We start from the raw sequence: 16,026 nt of genomic DNA, 5'->3' as shown, positions 1-16,026 counted from the left end.
GAAATAGCATATTATGTGGAAATAGACCAAAATTTGTAGATTCATATTATAATCTCTAGAGAAGCCATTAATAAAGGCCACACAAAAAGAAGTACAGCTAAAAATTCAATACAAAAGAAAAAAATAGAATAAAAGAAAAAAAGTGATTTATCCAAAGGAGGCAGAAAAGGAGGAGCAGAGAAACAAATGCCAAGACAGGAGACTTAACACCGGCTATATAAATGATGACGTCACATGTCATTAATTCTAGTAGTTACATGTTTTATGGACTCCATAGAGCATAGTACGTTTCTGCATATGCTATCATGTATGACCTGTAACGTTTTGCAGGGTTTTTTTTTAAAGATACTCTATTTATTTATTTGACAAACAGAGTTCATAAGTAGGCAGAGAGGCAGGAAGAGAGAGGAAGGGAAACAGGATCTCCGCTGAGCAGAGAGCCCAATGCGGGGCTCGATCCCAGGACCCTGGGATCCAACTCGAGCCCAAGGCAGAAGCTTTAATCCACTGAGCTACCCAGGTGCCCCGGTTTTGCAGTTTTTACCGTTTTTGTGCCTTGTTTCCTTTTTGTATCAGCTAGACCCTTCAGTACAATGTTGAATAGTAGTGGTAAGAGTGGACATCCAGGCCTTGTCCTTAACGCACGGCTGAAGTTCAAGAATAACAACCAAAATGTCAGTGGGGCCGTGGTGCAACTGGAATTGGATGTGTTTCTGATGGGAACATAAGTGCTGTGGCTGCTTAGAAGGGCTCTTCTCTCTTTTCAGATAAGTTATACATGCATCTGCCTTGTGACTTAGTGTGCCCTCTTAGGTGTTTATCCAAGAAACATTAAAATCCATCCTTATGGAAAGACTCATGCAATATGTCTTATTTATAATAGCCAGAACTGGAAACAGTCCTCAGCATGAGAATGGACAGAGTAAAATATGTGTACAATGGAATACCATACAGAAGAAATAACTACCAAATAATATAGATTGATTTCAAAAGCATTGTTAAATGATAAAAGCCAGGACACAATAGAGGGTTGAAGTCCAAGGACAATCCAAACTAAGCTGGGAAGGAGAAGTCATAAATTGTTTGCCTGGGATGGGTACAAGCGTGAAGTGGAAATGGGCATGAGGGAACTTTCTGGGGTTATGGAAGCGTTCTGTGTCTGGTTTGGGGCCATAGGACAATAGTTAGAAGAGATTGTGAACTGTCAAAACTCAATTGAACTGAAAATCTATACTCTGCACTTTATTGTAAGATAATTATACTTTAGTAAAATATGTTAATTTTTTGAATATTTCTGAGGCCCTGTGTTATAGGTACTGAAGTTATTCCTAGCTTCCAAATGAGAGAACTGAGGCAGAGCGAGGTCTGTTGACTTGCCCAGTGAAGCACAGTTCTTCGCAAAAGCAGGGTGGTCTGGGTGGTCTGGCTGAACAGCCTGCCCTCTTGCTCCCTATGCTCATCCCGCACCCTGGCCCTGCGGTTCATTCCCTGTCATGGACTTGATTCTTCAGATAAGCTCATATATGTAGCAAACCCCAAGGTTAATAATTGTACAAGGCCAGTCACCACAGCACTGCTGGTGAGTAGGGCTCTGGCTGTGTTATTTATAGTGCACTCTCTCGGTATGATACAATAAAGGGAAGGAGCCAGCTTGAGAAAACCTTGTGTATTTTGTTGGATGATTTCCTACATATAGGGTAGAGTGAAAGGAATCAGAGATAGGAACTGTATGCCACTATCTCTGTCAAAAATAAAAGAAGGGGCCAGGGGACACTGTATATACCTGCACTCATGTAAACCTAGAGCATTTCTGAAATGAGACCTGAGGAGCTGGTGAGGTTAGTTTCCAGGGAGAGGAATTGAAGATCTGGGCGGAAGGGACATTCTGGAGTGCTCCTGTTCTGTACATCTTGGGTAATGAGGCATAAGAGTCTATATTACCTATTCAAAAAATGAATGAGTACAGATCCAATTTGGAAATGATTGAAATAGCTCATCGCACATACAGTGGCCTGAGCTGACAGAAGCCGGCTTCAGACTCCTCCCCTTGTCCCTCTCCCTCCTGTCAGTCAAACCCCTGTGGCTTTTGCGCGTCAACCTCCGAGTGGAGCCTACCCCCTCTCTCTGGGATCATCTCCCTTCCCCATTTGCTTCCCTTCCTCGTTTGCCTTGTCTGCCCATTTCCCTCCATCGATCCGTGCTCTCACTCCGTGGTGTTTCCCGGGTTTTGCCTACAAAGCCACATGCACTTCCACTATGCAAGCTCCTTAAAAACAGAGCCGGCTGACTCCTCCGTCGCTTGTTAAGGGGCTGGTAGCTGACAGAGGCACCCCAAAGGTCTGTTGCCTGCTTCTAGAATTCACCTCTACAACAGAGGAGATAACACCATCTCTTTCCCTTCAGTGGCTCCCCTTGACTTGTAGCTGCCTTTCCCAAAAGACCATCTGTGAATGACTTGAGATGCTGCACAGATGAACGTTTTAAATTTATATCGAGTGTTTTATTGTCTGTTAGGCAAAATAAAAGTAGTCCATGAAACTGGTGGGGTTTTAATTTTACTTATATTGTTGTCTAGACAAGGCAAAGTGAAGAAATTGGAGAGCCTTTTTTTTACAGTAAGACAGACAGATGGAACTCATATAGGGCAGAAATGGTAATGATGGTGGAGCCCTGGCCTGGGGAGCTGCTAACGTGCAAGAAACGGGGCCTCACATAGAGCAGTCGTGCATCTGTGTTGAGTGCAGTGGCTTGCCGACCTTCGCCAGCTGCCTGTCACCACCCTGCCCAGAGCCTTTTCTGTGGTTACTGAACTGCACTCCCCACCCTGCCCTGCCCAGTCTAACCGTGGAGAGCCACGGGAATCTCCTTGTACATTCACAGTTTTCTGCTTCGGTTCCTGCTGTTTATCTTTACAGACTGTGACCCCCTCCTCCCTTGGGTCCTGTCCCTATCAGCCAGGCAGACTCCCTCCTTCTGGGTTCCTTTCCCGAAGCCCTCCCTACTGTATTAAGTGTCTTGTTGCTGCTCTAACGAGTTGCAGCAAACTTAGTGGTTTACAAGAACACAGGCTTCTTGTTTATTGTTCTGGAAGTCAGAAGTCTGAAGTCCAGTTCACTTGCTCAGGGTTGAGGTGTTGGCAGAATTGCTTCCTTCTAGAACCTCTGAGGAGAGAATCTGTTTCCTTGCCTTTTTCCATTTCTAGCGGCTGCCTTGGCTTCATCTGTCTTCAGGACACATTGTTTTGGTCTTAACTTCCATCTTCATGTCAACCCTCTTCCCTGGCTCCAACTCCTCCACCTGTTAGAAGGACCCTCGTGATTTCACGGGGCCCACCTGGGTCATCCGGGATCTTCCCCACCGCATCTCAAGATTCTTCACCTAAACACATCTGCAAAGTCCTCTTTGCCCTAGAAGGTAACATAATCACAGCTTCTCGGGTTGGGGTGTGGACATTCTTTGGGGCAGGAACATTATTCAGCCTCCCACACCCGCCGTCACCACTTTCCTAGGTACTTGGACTTGGCTTTCCCTCGGTGCTCCCACAGTTCTTTCCACCCTTCAGGAGCTCACTGAGTATCTGCTTTTTAATTGTCTGTTCACCAACCAGTCCCCCTACTGTGAGGCGCCCAGGGGCACAGACGGAGTTAGACTCCTGTTGCTTGTGAGCCCCATTCCTGCCCTGCAGTAGAAGGGAGTTCCCCGCCCCGGAGGAGATGGCCCCGCAGTGCTGCCGCTCCAAGGGTCCTAGCTGCGCCACTCACTGGCTCTGTGTCCACCGTGACTTGTCTGCAAAATGGCTATGAATAGTCAAACCCAACCCAAGAGACTCACGGTAAGGACTGAAAGGGTCATACATGTAAAAGTATGAGAAAAACTGACAATAATGAACACTTTGTCAGGGCAGCTAGCTGGCTTCATCGTTGTAGGTTTTACTTACGACCTGAAAGCTTTTATATTACTCTAAGTTATTCTTGACAAACTTAGGAAAGGGGGAGCTAACCTGTTAAGTTTAGTTATTTTTACATTTAAAGTAATGTTTTCCTTGATTTTAAATATTTTTTTCAAAAGTTGTTAATATGGCAAAAGCATAGAAGGTCCTAAGGGATCTGCCTAGGGTGACCATGAACCTGTGGAACAAACCAGCTGCTGTGCAATGACTGCAGAGAAGCGCTCTGCGGCGTGATCGTGAACCCTCAGACCTGGTTACCTTAAGAGATAGATGCTCGTGGTTGAAGGAAGGGTTAAAGATAGATGAGACTGTGGAGCCCACATGGCTTATGTGGAATTTATGGAATTTATGGAGACTCAGAGACTTGTGGCTCTTTGAACTACTCTAACGGAAGCCACGTGTGCCCTGAAATCCACTTAATTCTCCCTGAGCACCTGTCAAGTTCCTGGCACTGTCCTAAACTCTTCTGAAGACCCCTGGGTATGTCCTCTAGAGGAATGACCAGATTTCACATACTTGTGGTCTTCTTATGTCTCAATCTTGGTGGCATTTCTGTCCCTCTGTATCACCTAGAGATACAAGCATTGTTTGCATGAGATTTAGAGTTGGCTAGAAGTTAATTTTAAAATATGTTGAGTTGTTCATCCTTAAAAGGCACCACGTAGAATCGTAGGGATGATAGCATCCCCTGTGCCGTTCCAAGGAAAAGATGTGCAGTCAAGTGAGGTGCTAGAATATTGTGGCAGGGCACATCCGTGTTCCGAGAGAGCTCACCAAGTCTGCTACAGTTAAAGAAAAGACACTTTTAAAACACCTTGTGGCAAGTATTTTCATTGGGAACACGTAGTCTGACCGAGGATCATGGCTACTTGGTGTGCATGGAAGTCATATTTTTAGAATGTCCTGAAAAATGGAGAAGTATATGAAAGGCATTCTAGCTTTAGGAAATAATGCTAGTGGGGATTTTAGATTAAAGAGGTAATAAGATCTGCCTAGCAGAGTGAAGAGAGATGGTTTAGTAGTGAAAAATAAGGTTATCAGACAAGTAAATGGCAGGCTGGAAAATAAAAATGTATCATTTGGATGGCAGGAAGCCATTGCCTGTTTTTCAAAAAGCAAGATATTGAAGTTATCATACCCTCCGCATCATTTAACTTGACTGCTAAAGGAGCGATCCTGGAGCTCAAGTGACGATGGGAGGGACAAATTGTAGTAGTCCTGCTCAAAGATTAGGGTCCAATTTATGAATTTATCTCAAGGGTTGAGGTTCAAGTGTAGATCAAATATAAAATGAAGCACCAGACAGTTCTACAAAACTGGATGCAAGTAACAAAGGACAAAGTAGTGGCAGACCAGCCTGTGTTCTGTGGAGAGCAGACATAATGTTCTGATTTGAGAATGTGGAGTTTACGACCACTGTTGGGGGGTGTGGGAAAGCCCTGCCTTCACCACGGTTAAGTATAAGATGGTGACAGAGTATCTGGAGTCTGTATAGTTCAGCTGAAGTCAAAAGTGCTGGCCTTACAGACAAAAATGTGAATCTAGGGAAGGGATTCATCCCAGTGAGTCCTGCAGGAGACCTGCCGCACACCCCCATAGCAGTCCCCTGGGCCACACCCCCTCCTATGTCTGGCCCCAAAGCCAGGTGTTACCACTATGTAGACTAACCAAAGCAAACACTGAAAAGGAGGAATTAGTTCTTAGAGGTGTGATAGGCCAAGATTTCAAGCTCTCAAAAGTCAACAGAGAATCTCGTTGCAATAAAGAGGCATTCGTAGGGCTCAGGGGAGGCGAGGCAGGTACAGTCATCTCCCATGGCCACTGTAGCTGGGGCCTCAGGTGGGAAGGAGCTCCTGACTCAGCACATGAGCCAGGAGAGCCCATAAAGTGCCACAGGTGCTTCCTGAACAGAATTCCAGAGATGTGAGTGATGGAGGGGCATGGTGGTTCGAAGTGGCTGCCCAGTGTTACCTTGTGCCCTTTGACTAGGAGAGAGCTTAGAGCTGGTACCTGGACAGGAGTGGACAGGAAGGCCCCCCCAAACCACTTGTTGAACCACATCCCTCACATCCAAGAGGCTGCTCACCTGACTGCAGGTGGAGAGCGAGGGTCTCCTGTGATTTCAACTCTGCCCGCGTTTCAGATGCCCGAGCACTTTATGCAGTGCTTGGCCAAGATGCCGAGCACTGTTGAAGTACTGGAAAAGCGGAGTAGTCAATGGGAGCATGGTAAAATGTTTTGTCAGGAATCTAGGGTAGCATGGAAAAGGTAGATGACGAAGATACCCCAGTTACAGAGGAAGAAGGACAGCAAGATCCCTGCCTTCATGGAGCTTACATTTTCCCTGGCTTAGACAGGTAAATTAAGACACGCAAATAAGCCAGTCAGACATCGAGTACCAGTACGATAGTAGGCATCCTGAAGCCGAAACAGGACAGTGTGTGACTTGCAGAGTGGAGTCAGAGCGGGGAGCTGCCTGGTTTGGGGGCACTGCACGGGCTTCTGCCATCATTGACATTTTGAACTCAGACCAGAAGAATGAGGAGCATGTAGCCACGGGTGAGCGGGGCGGGGTGGGGGGGGGGCATTCCAGGCAAAGGAGCAATCAGTGTAAAGACAGAAGGAGGCACAGGTGGAGAGATTTGAGACTGGGAGCAGAAGACCCTGGCTGACTGTGGTAGCCCAGACAGGACATGCTGATCATGATCGGGCAGCACGATGGAAAGGACCTCTCTGACTCCGCTAAAGTCAGAAGAGCGGAAATCACAGCCAGTGTGAACAGCAGGGTGTTGATTCTCAAGTTGGAAGGGTTGACTGGGAAACACGTTGGGGGACTGAGAGCTTATGATCTCTGTTGTCCATGAGAAGGCTGCTGCCCTGAGAAGGAGGGTAGTAGGAAGTGGGAAGGGGCTGGCAAGAAGTCATAGGAAGAATGAGGAGTAATTGCTGTGTGGAGTAAGAGCCCAAAGAGGTGGCCTAGCTTAAAAAGGACAGTCTTCCTACTGGTCCACGCAGCTTTGTGGCTTTCCTCCAGCTAGACAGCTGCCCCACCCCCAGAAGAGAAGCAGGTACAGAGGTGCGTGGGTCCCTTCTGGGTGGGTAGGACAGAAGGACAGACAAGATTCTTAAGGAACTGGCAGTGTGGACAAGTGATGCTGGGATAAAAGACAAGAAGCCAACAGCTCTGGACCCAAGAAGACCCAAGTAGAGAGCTTTGGGCTCACCAGAACTCAGTGTAGACAAGAAGGAGGTGTGTTGAGAGTGACGATGCCAGGGAGGCTAGAAGCTTGGTCTCCAGTCAGACAGAAGGTTGGCTTTAATCTTTAAAATACTTTCATTGCATTACAGCTGCCATTTTGTGTGTCTTTCTCCTGAGTGATGAATCCGTGTGTTCATTAAAGGAGAAATGGTTGGCAGGTAGCTTGAACTTCAGTGAATTCTGATCCTGAAATGAAACATTTCCTTTTTTTTTTACAAATTTTTTTTTAAAGATTTTTTTTTATTTATTTGACAGAGAGAAATCACAAGTAGATGGAGAGGCAGGTAGAGAGAGAGAGAGAGAGAGAGGGAAGCAGGCTCCCTGCTGAGCAGAGAGCCCGATGCGGGACTCGATCCCAGGACTCTGAGATCATGACCTGAGCCGAAGGCAGTGGCTTAGCCCACTGAGCCACCCAGGCTCCCCGAAACATTTCCTTTTAATTGTTGCATTTATCTTTCTCAGCTTTTTGTCTGCTTGAAGCCTGTTTCTTCTCTTGCTCTTTGAGCAGCCAAAATGGTTGTGTTGGATGCATTGGCTGTGTTAACAGGCCTCTATTGGACGCCTGTTGTCACTCCTAAATGTAACACCACAGCCATAATTGATGGAGAGTTGAGTTGTAAGCTTTTACGACTAATTGCAAAGTCTAAACTAAAACATTTCCTGGAGCTGCCTTTAAATAGTAATAATAATACCTTGTATAGGTTTAGTGCTTTACAATTTACAGAGCACTTCCGCATATATCATATCATTTAATCCTCACAATAAACAAGGCTTTTTGAATGCTTAGATCTTTCCTAAGTGAGAAATCATGTTGCACATCCTGATTTAATCCTGGTGGGTCGCCAAAGTTCTTGATACAGTAACCACTTACCGAGCACCCTCTATACAGAAAGCACTTTACTAAGGATACCAAGGGGTAAATTTCCTGTAAATAAATATCCAGTAAATGGCACCTCTCCAATAAATGTGATCTTGCTTCCTAGTCTTTTTTCCCTTCCTCATCATAGTCACCATTTCGGAGACTGCTAGCTAACCCATAAATTGATATAAATATTGCTGGGGATTCATTGTATCAGAGTTAAAGTTTTTACAGCTAAGGATTCTGATACTTGTCTAAGCTCAGTGATTCTTCAGAAAGTCATCCTATGGATTTCAGTTTGCACTTTCTTGAAGAACTTGCACAATTAGTTGACTCTCAAAAAATACTTCAGACATCCAGCAGATTTGAAAATGCCTAGCCATCGCGTTCATGTCCTGATTATGATGATTAGGGTATGATTCCAAGAGTACAACTCGGCCCTTGGCCCCCGAAGGCTCGTTAGGGAGTACAGAAGAAGGCATAATCAACTCCGGGTTCTGCGAGGCGCCCGGAGGACAGAGAACTTCCCAAGAGGGAGCTCTGTAAGGCGGAGGTGGAAGACGGCACTGGAGCCGAGCCAGCCCTGAGACTTTGAACCTGTGTCCAGGAGTCCTTTCATTCCAGGCACATGCTCTGGGCCCCTGTGGCTCCTCACACGTTCTCCAAAAAGTAGAAGACCCCCAAATGATAGGAACCTTCAAAGACCCGCGGGCAGAGCAGCCCTTCTGAGTAAGCAGGGTGACCTGCATACCATCCTTCCAGGCCCAAAGGGCTGATGTGGCCTGGCAGGTTAGCCGAGAGGCTGTTCTGGTTCGAGACTCAGAAGTGGTCACTGGGGGCATCGCCGCTCCGGCCACCTTCCCGCTCCTGGTTTGGCTTCTTAATTTTATGAACTCTGGTGTTACATTACCTCCTATTCATGTGGCTTGGGACTGTGGGTGGACAAACCCCAATGGCCCAGTGTGTTTTACTAGTGCACTCGTTTCCCGGACACACAGGTTTTTCCAGAAGTTTTCCCATGATACCATCTCTTTAAATAACCTCTTCTGTGTTTTTTATAAGGGAGGCTGATGTCTGGATTGCCAAATTATCTCTTGGTTCTTTTGATAATGGAGCTTAGGTGATCACAAACCAAAGACCTCTTCTGGGCAGATGTGCCTAAAGCTTTATTTTGACCCAGAATATGCAGCCGGCCTCTGAGCATCCCCTAAACACTGCCAAGAGGACCACAGTGAGGGGCGAAGGCGGAGCGGGAGTTTGGGCATTGAGTCTGAGCGCCGTGTCCGACTGGGGCTGCGGCATCGTGCTTTCAATAACTCTGTTCTGATCATTTAGGTCTCTCTTTGTAGGGCATCTTTTATGACCAAGACTGTCCAGTACCAAAATGAGCTACATAAATTCCTAATCTGGGATACAGCTGGACAAGAACGAGTAAGTCGCCCTTTAATTTACTATGTGTTTTTCTGAGGCCCACATTAAAGCTCCGACCCAACCGTCCATGTCCTTGTCATCTCACGTTACTCAGTTCTCTGCCGTGCACCAGAGACACATTTATTTCCATTTGCGTCGGCCAGCCTTTTTCTTTTCAATTAGAGCCACAAAGTCCACTGATGGAAAAAGTGATAATGAGCACTGAGGGCATTTTTAGACTTTTTAGTGTCTTAAAGTAAATGCTGACTAACAGGCCTGATAAAATCCCACTCAGAGCATTGTGTGTAATTTGGGGCTCCATCCTCTAGCAGAGATATAAAAGAATTAGTGGTAGAAAGGGAGAGTTAAGCACATCTCATTTATAGCTGCCTTTTAAAAGCTAAAGAGGGAACTTTACAGCATATAAAGTTTGAGATTTAAGTGAAATGAATGAGCTAGCACAGAGCTGAGCGATAGGTACTTAATAAATGCCTGATGATAAAATTGTCCCAGATGGTTATCTGCTTGTGGAAGGGCCGGGACCAGAGGTGGGGTCTGGGCCATGACCTCCCTTTGCAGGTGGGACCTGCTGAGGCCGGTCCACGTCAGACCAGGGCTGGGGAGGCAGGGCCGGGAACAGACACTTCTGCTGCCTCGTTTTCCCTCTGGGCCCGACGTCTGCTTTCCCTGTCGAGGTGCGTCTGGCAGCCGCCCCATTATTCAGCTGCTGTTTAATTTTGTTTTCAAACAGTACTATCAGAACAGAACATCTGATGGATGCACAGTGCTATCCGTAAGCTCTTAAAAGTATACCAGAAGTAATCAGGAGAAATAGTCTGTCATCACGGTCTTATCTAAGACGGCATAGATACTGTGTGTGGTATAAAATCTGACAAGAATCATCACAGACAAATGGGGGAAGACAAAACAAGCCATTACTGTTGTCCTAGATGTAGACACCATACATTTGTACAGATTGAACGTCTTAAGTTTGCTCTGTTTGGTTTCTTCTGGGTTTTTGTTTGTTTGTTTGAATACCGGATGCCATGCCCCGCACCCACTCACTCACCTGAGACACACCTGCTTAATTTCCCGGCCGCACTCCTACTCTGTTGGTGTTGTGCCTCTAGAATGGAGGGTTTAGGGCAGCTAGACCCTTTGCTAACCATCCCTCTTCCATCCGTCACAAGTATTGCTTCCCGTAGTCTCCGTGAATATATCTATAGACACAGTCTTGCTGTCTGTCCCATTAGCCAAGAATGCCTGTGGCTCTTCGTACCAGTAATACATGTACCTTTCCTTGAATCCCAAGTTTCAGTTACCCCCTCCTATATATTCAGTGATACAGCAAAACCCTCCTCATAAAGCACCATGCTATAACAGAGGCTCCATGACCCTCGGCGTCAGAGCCTGCCGCAGTGTACATGGTGACACAGAGCATCTCTGTGCTCGAGAACATAAAGAATGACACAAGGCTCTACGCCTCTCCCTTACCGCTGCCGGAATAGCAGGCTTCTTGTAAGTTTTGGCATTAGCTGGTTTGCCTGCCTCTTGTTTCCCCACTTCTCATTGACTCTGCACCAGGGGTAGTTGCTCTGAGATGCAAACCTGCCTCACCTCTACCTGCCAGGCTGGCCTGGGGAAACTGCAGGCAGACAGGCAGGGGTCGGGAGGGCTGCCCCAGGGGAAGCCTGAGCTGCAGAGAGTGTCGGGAGAGGAGCCCCTGCTGGGGAGCAGCCACTCCAGCCAGGGGTTACAGGGCAGGAGTGCGCGTGCAGGCTGGCCAGGTCACAGGGCTGAAGCGAAGCGGAACGTCTGACAGCTAACCACACGTGGTCGGACACGCCGGGAGCCTCATCCCAGACACAGCCGACTGCCAGTTGACGCTGCTGGGCAAGGCCTTGAAGACCGGACTCGGCTGGACCCATTTTCAGTTCCCGTCAGTTTATCCTTTTGGACCAGACTGCTTGTAGTCCTCCAGCCTGCCGTAGGGCCTCACGCTCCCAGCCATGCCCTGTTCTTCTTTTCAGAATATTCTCCCTCCCACGTCAGCCGAGAAAACACATACACAGCCTTCAAAACGCGCCTCTGAGGTTACCTCCGGGAGCCCTTTCCTAACCATCCCTGCTGTGTTCTCACAAGTCACAGCTTTGCCATTTGCCCCCGCTGCTCAGATCTGCGTCTGGAGGTCACCTCTGAGTCCGCCCTCCTCGTCTGCCCCGCACACTGTTCTCTCGGCGCGCCTCCCAGCTGTGTCTTCTCGCGCGCATCACCCCGGTCGCCTCTCTCCGCCTCCGCGGCCAGCCCTCTGCGCTCCGCCGCCCGGGACTCCCCAGAAGGTCCCCGTGGCCTTTGAACGGGTCCCCGCCTTCCCCCTTCCCAGCCTTCCACCTGCATCACTTCTCCTCGCAGGACCTGGAAGGATCTTCTGAAAACAGGAATCAGATGCTCTCGTCTTCCTGCTTGATACCCTGCAGTGACTTCTGCTGCGCTCAGAATCGCCGAGGTCCAGACGGCGGCCTGCAAAGCCCTGCACGGCCTGCTCTGCCTTCTCGCCTCCATTTGCCCTCCTAGCTCATCCTCCCTCCCGCCCTCCGAGTTCCCGCCCACTGGCCTCCATTCAGTGCCTCCGATACCCCAAGGTCTTTGCCACTGGGTCGCTCGCGTACGTTGTTTCTTCTCCTGGAACTCTCTTCCCTCTGCACAGAGCGTGGCCAGCTGGCCCCTTCCCAGGCTTTTAGTCTCAGTCTCAGTGACACACCCTCAGAGTTTTCCCTAACCACCACCCCCCTCAGCCCTAAGCAGGGCCCCAGTGCATTCTCCATCACTGCCTCCCGTTCATTTTCCTCAGGACCCTCATTACAAGCTGTAATCAGATGATCTGTCGGCTGAACTTGATCGACCGAGACACTGCCTCCAGCTCTTGCCACTGCCGTATTCCCACTGCCTGGCCAGAGCGCTGATGCTCAGATCCCGGGCAAGCCGGTCAGTGAAGGAACACTTGAGAGGATTTCTTTGTGTCCTACGCAGTCTTTGACTGCCCCCATGCATGGGATTGTCTCCTCTATCCTTACTTGTCTGTCTTCTGATAGACTGTGAGCTCCTTGTGGGCAGGGACTGTATTCATGCCTGTGCTCTCAGCCCTTGGCACACAGTATTGATGTCCGTGGATTTCTGTCCATTGATTGCTAGCCCTACTTTTGCACAGATAAAGAAGGACAGATCCTCTGCTCTTGCCACGTGAGTATTGCATGCCTCCAATTATAAATTTCTGGTATGTGCGTATGTATTGTTCCCTACAGTAGTAAGACTCATCGTGGAAGCAAGAAGCATCATAAAATGAGAATCCTTTCTGAAGAGATGACGGTTCAAACATCCTCCCTGTCGGACTTTCACGTGGGTTGCTGCCTGTGGTTTTGGCAGGTGGATTGTCTTTCTGATGGTCCAGTTGCGATTGATTGGCACATTGATTTCATTAAGTCAATGAAAGTGATTTTGGAGAACTTCGCAAGTGTCATGCAAAGCGCACCCGCGGTAGCAGTCTTGTTAAACGAAGGGGAAAATACTGATCAGGATGATGATACGAGTATTTCAGAAGATAATGATTTGTGGGCCAAAGAGTTAAGCAGCCTAGGAAAAACTGATGGAGTCCTCGGATATTTTTGTAAAAATTCCCTTTTTGTGATCAGATAGGAGAGTCAAGCATGAAATGAAAGATAGACATCGTATTGTGCTAGCGTATAGTTTCATCAGAAGAATCACAGTCAGGTCCTCAATCAACTTTGATTCAGTGTTCATTCAGAAAAGTACCTCCAGGTTGCAGTAATAAACCTAATATTTTTTCCTAGCATCAGATGAAATGCAACTTGTTCGGATAATTTCAATTTATTTTCTCAAGAGAGTGCCTTTGTTGGATCTTTCTGTCCCTATTTGCTATCCTAAATAAATTCATTCATTCCCCAATCATCCTTCACCAACAAGGACTCCCATAGTCGCATGGAGACAAGACCCATCACCAAGCACAGATGAGCACCACAGATACCATAGATAAACCATAAATGGAGCAAGAACATTTCAGATACTTGCCCAAGAAAGCTTAACAACTCCAATCAACTAGATAACTGCATCCAGCCCTCAGAGGCACATGAATCTGCACGTGTTCTTTCCTGATGATCACCTGCAGAGGTCAGAGCACCAGGAGGCACAAACTCAGTTATTGTGGAGTGAACAAGGAATTGTGCTCCTGTTGAAAATCAGGAAAATGGGGCGCCTGGGTGGCTCAGTTGATTAGGCGTCTGCCTTCGGCTCAGGTCATGATCCCAGGGTCCTGGGACTGAGCCCTGCATCAGGCTCCCCACACAGTGGGGGTCTGCTTCTCCCTCTCCCTGTGCCTGCCACTCCTTATTTGCACACGCTCGCTCGCTCTCTCTCTCTCTAGCAAAAATAATTACATAAAATCATTTAAAAAATTTTTTTCAATGAAATCAGGAAAACATGTGGTAGCTGAGTATCTTCTGAGCTGGGGTTGACGCTTCGTCCTGTCGGCCAAATGCAGCCTGCTCCCTGCTTTTATAAAGTTTTGTTAGAACACAGCCATACTCGTTTGTTTACGCACTGTCTGGAGAAACGTTGACTCTTCCGCAGTAGAGTTGAATAGTTGTGACAGAGATCACATGACCCACAAAGTCTAAAATACTTACTACGTGGCCCTTCCCAGAAAGGGTTTTGCCAACCTTGATCCACTGGAGCAGAGATGTGCTCACATCCTTTGAGTCTGTGTTTTAAGCTGCCACTTTTTTTTCTTTACGCCAAAAGATCATGGAAAGAGTTTCAGTGTCCGTAAGGGCAGGGTGGCTTGTAAGGGACTAACCCTTCCGGAGAGAACACTTATACACAAACTCTGGACAGAACATCAAAAACAACTCTCCAAAGGCAGCGCCAGATGTAGTAGAGTGGGGGAGGCTCGGGTTCGTGTAGCTTTGTCCCCGGAGGGTGTGCTCTTGTCTCTGCCACACAGCACAGCTAGGACTCAGAAAGCCCTGGTTTTTAGCTTATGGTATTTGAGGGCAGAGTTCGATGCTGCTAGAGTTGCTGTGGGAAGTCCCAGGAGAGATGGATCCAGCAGGGAAGGAAACTCCAAAATCTGCTTATAAATGCCCTCTGGCCTTCGCTTGACTCCCCACTGCAGGTGTATAGGGGAGACATCGAGGACCCCAACTGAAGAAAAACAGCTAGAGCAGCAGCAACACTGAGCGGAGAGACAGCTTGGGGCTTCCCCTGAAACTTCGGGAGGGCCAGGCTTTACCGGGAGAGACCATGCCCCAGAAGGACAAGCAGACCCAAGCAGGCCGACCCTCACCATGCATAAAGCCAACCTCAGGGTGATTGTCCAGGTTTGAACACTTCAGAGAAGATCATAGAAGCCAGATAGTTTAAATACACTCACAGACTTCAAGGAGAAGTAGTCTTACCAACCTCACTACACATGGGGACCCTCACACAGAAGGGAAACTAACGGTGGAACAAATGGAAATGCTAAAGCTGAAGACCCCGGGGCCTACAACGGGAAGCCCCTTGCGTGGCTGGCAGAACAAACCAGCCAGCTGGGGGAACAGAGAGTGGGGATCGTGAAGGGTCTCAGCACCGTGGGGACACATCCCTCAACCTGACGCGTGTGAGTAGAGGCCCGGAAGTTGTGAAGAGAGAGGGGAAACAAAAAGATACTTCAGAAAATTTCCCAAATATGGTAAAACCGATCACTTTACAAATCCGAGAAGTTCTAACCAATCTCTTAAGTACAAAGGAAAGCACACAGATCGCTGGAATCCAGAGCGAAAGAGGAAAACTGAAAGCAACAGAGAGAGCAGACACCCTGCACAGGCAACAGCAGGGCACGTGGTCTCCAGCCTCTCGCAGAGATGGCGCAGGCCCCGAAACAGTGGGACACAAGCCTCGTGTAAGTGCTTGAAAGCATAAAGATGTCAATCTGCCAGAATTGGCTTTCAAATACCAAGTCCAAGGAATGACCTTTTTGGAGGAACAAAAGCGGAGAGGGCTCAGCAGCAGCCCCAGGAAGTTTTTCAAGCCTAAGGGAAGCACCACCAGGCAGTCACTCAAATCCACAGGAAGAATAAGAACTGCTAGAAGTGGTAAATAGGAAAATCTATCTTTTTTTCTTCTTTTATTTTTTTTTTTTTTTTAAGATTTTATTTATTTATTTATTTATTTGACAGAGATCACGAGTAGGCAGAGAGGCAGGCAGAGAGGGGGCGGGAAACAGGCACCCTGCTGAGCAGAGAGCCTGATGCGGGGCTTGATCCCAGAACCCTGGGATTTTGACCTGAGCGGAAGGCAGAGGCTTTAACCCACTGAGCCACCCAGGCGCCCCTAACTTTTTTTCTTCTTAACTTACTTACTGGCTGTTAATGTAAAAGTTATAACATTGGATTATATGGCTTACAATATATGCAGATTTTAAATATTTGACAGCAGCACAGAGGATGGTCGGGGGGAAATTAGGCTCTTGCAGCATTGTGATATTTTATGTGA

At 47.6% G+C, this 16,026-nt stretch overlaps 1 protein-coding gene across 1 annotated transcript in view; it reads left to right on the top strand.

Moving 5' to 3' along the window:
- The window catches only part of RAB22A (RAB22A, member RAS oncogene family), a 54,011-nt gene that overhangs the window by 23,729 nt on the left and 14,256 nt on the right, over positions 1–16,026 (top strand). Inside the window, exon 3 of the mRNA XM_032350225.1 lies at positions 9,417–9,498. Within this exon, the coding sequence (XP_032206116.1) occupies positions 9,417–9,498 (82 nt within the window). The remainder of the gene's footprint in view (positions 1–9,416; positions 9,499–16,026) is intronic.

This window comes from Mustela erminea, chromosome 7 (genome assembly GCF_009829155.1).
Source record: "Mustela erminea isolate mMusErm1 chromosome 7, mMusErm1.Pri, whole genome shotgun sequence".
NCBI classification, from domain to species: Eukaryota; Metazoa; Chordata; class Mammalia; order Carnivora; family Mustelidae; genus Mustela; species Mustela erminea.
The sequence above is the reverse complement of the archived record's forward strand: the minus strand, read 5'-3'. Positions and strand labels throughout refer to the sequence as shown.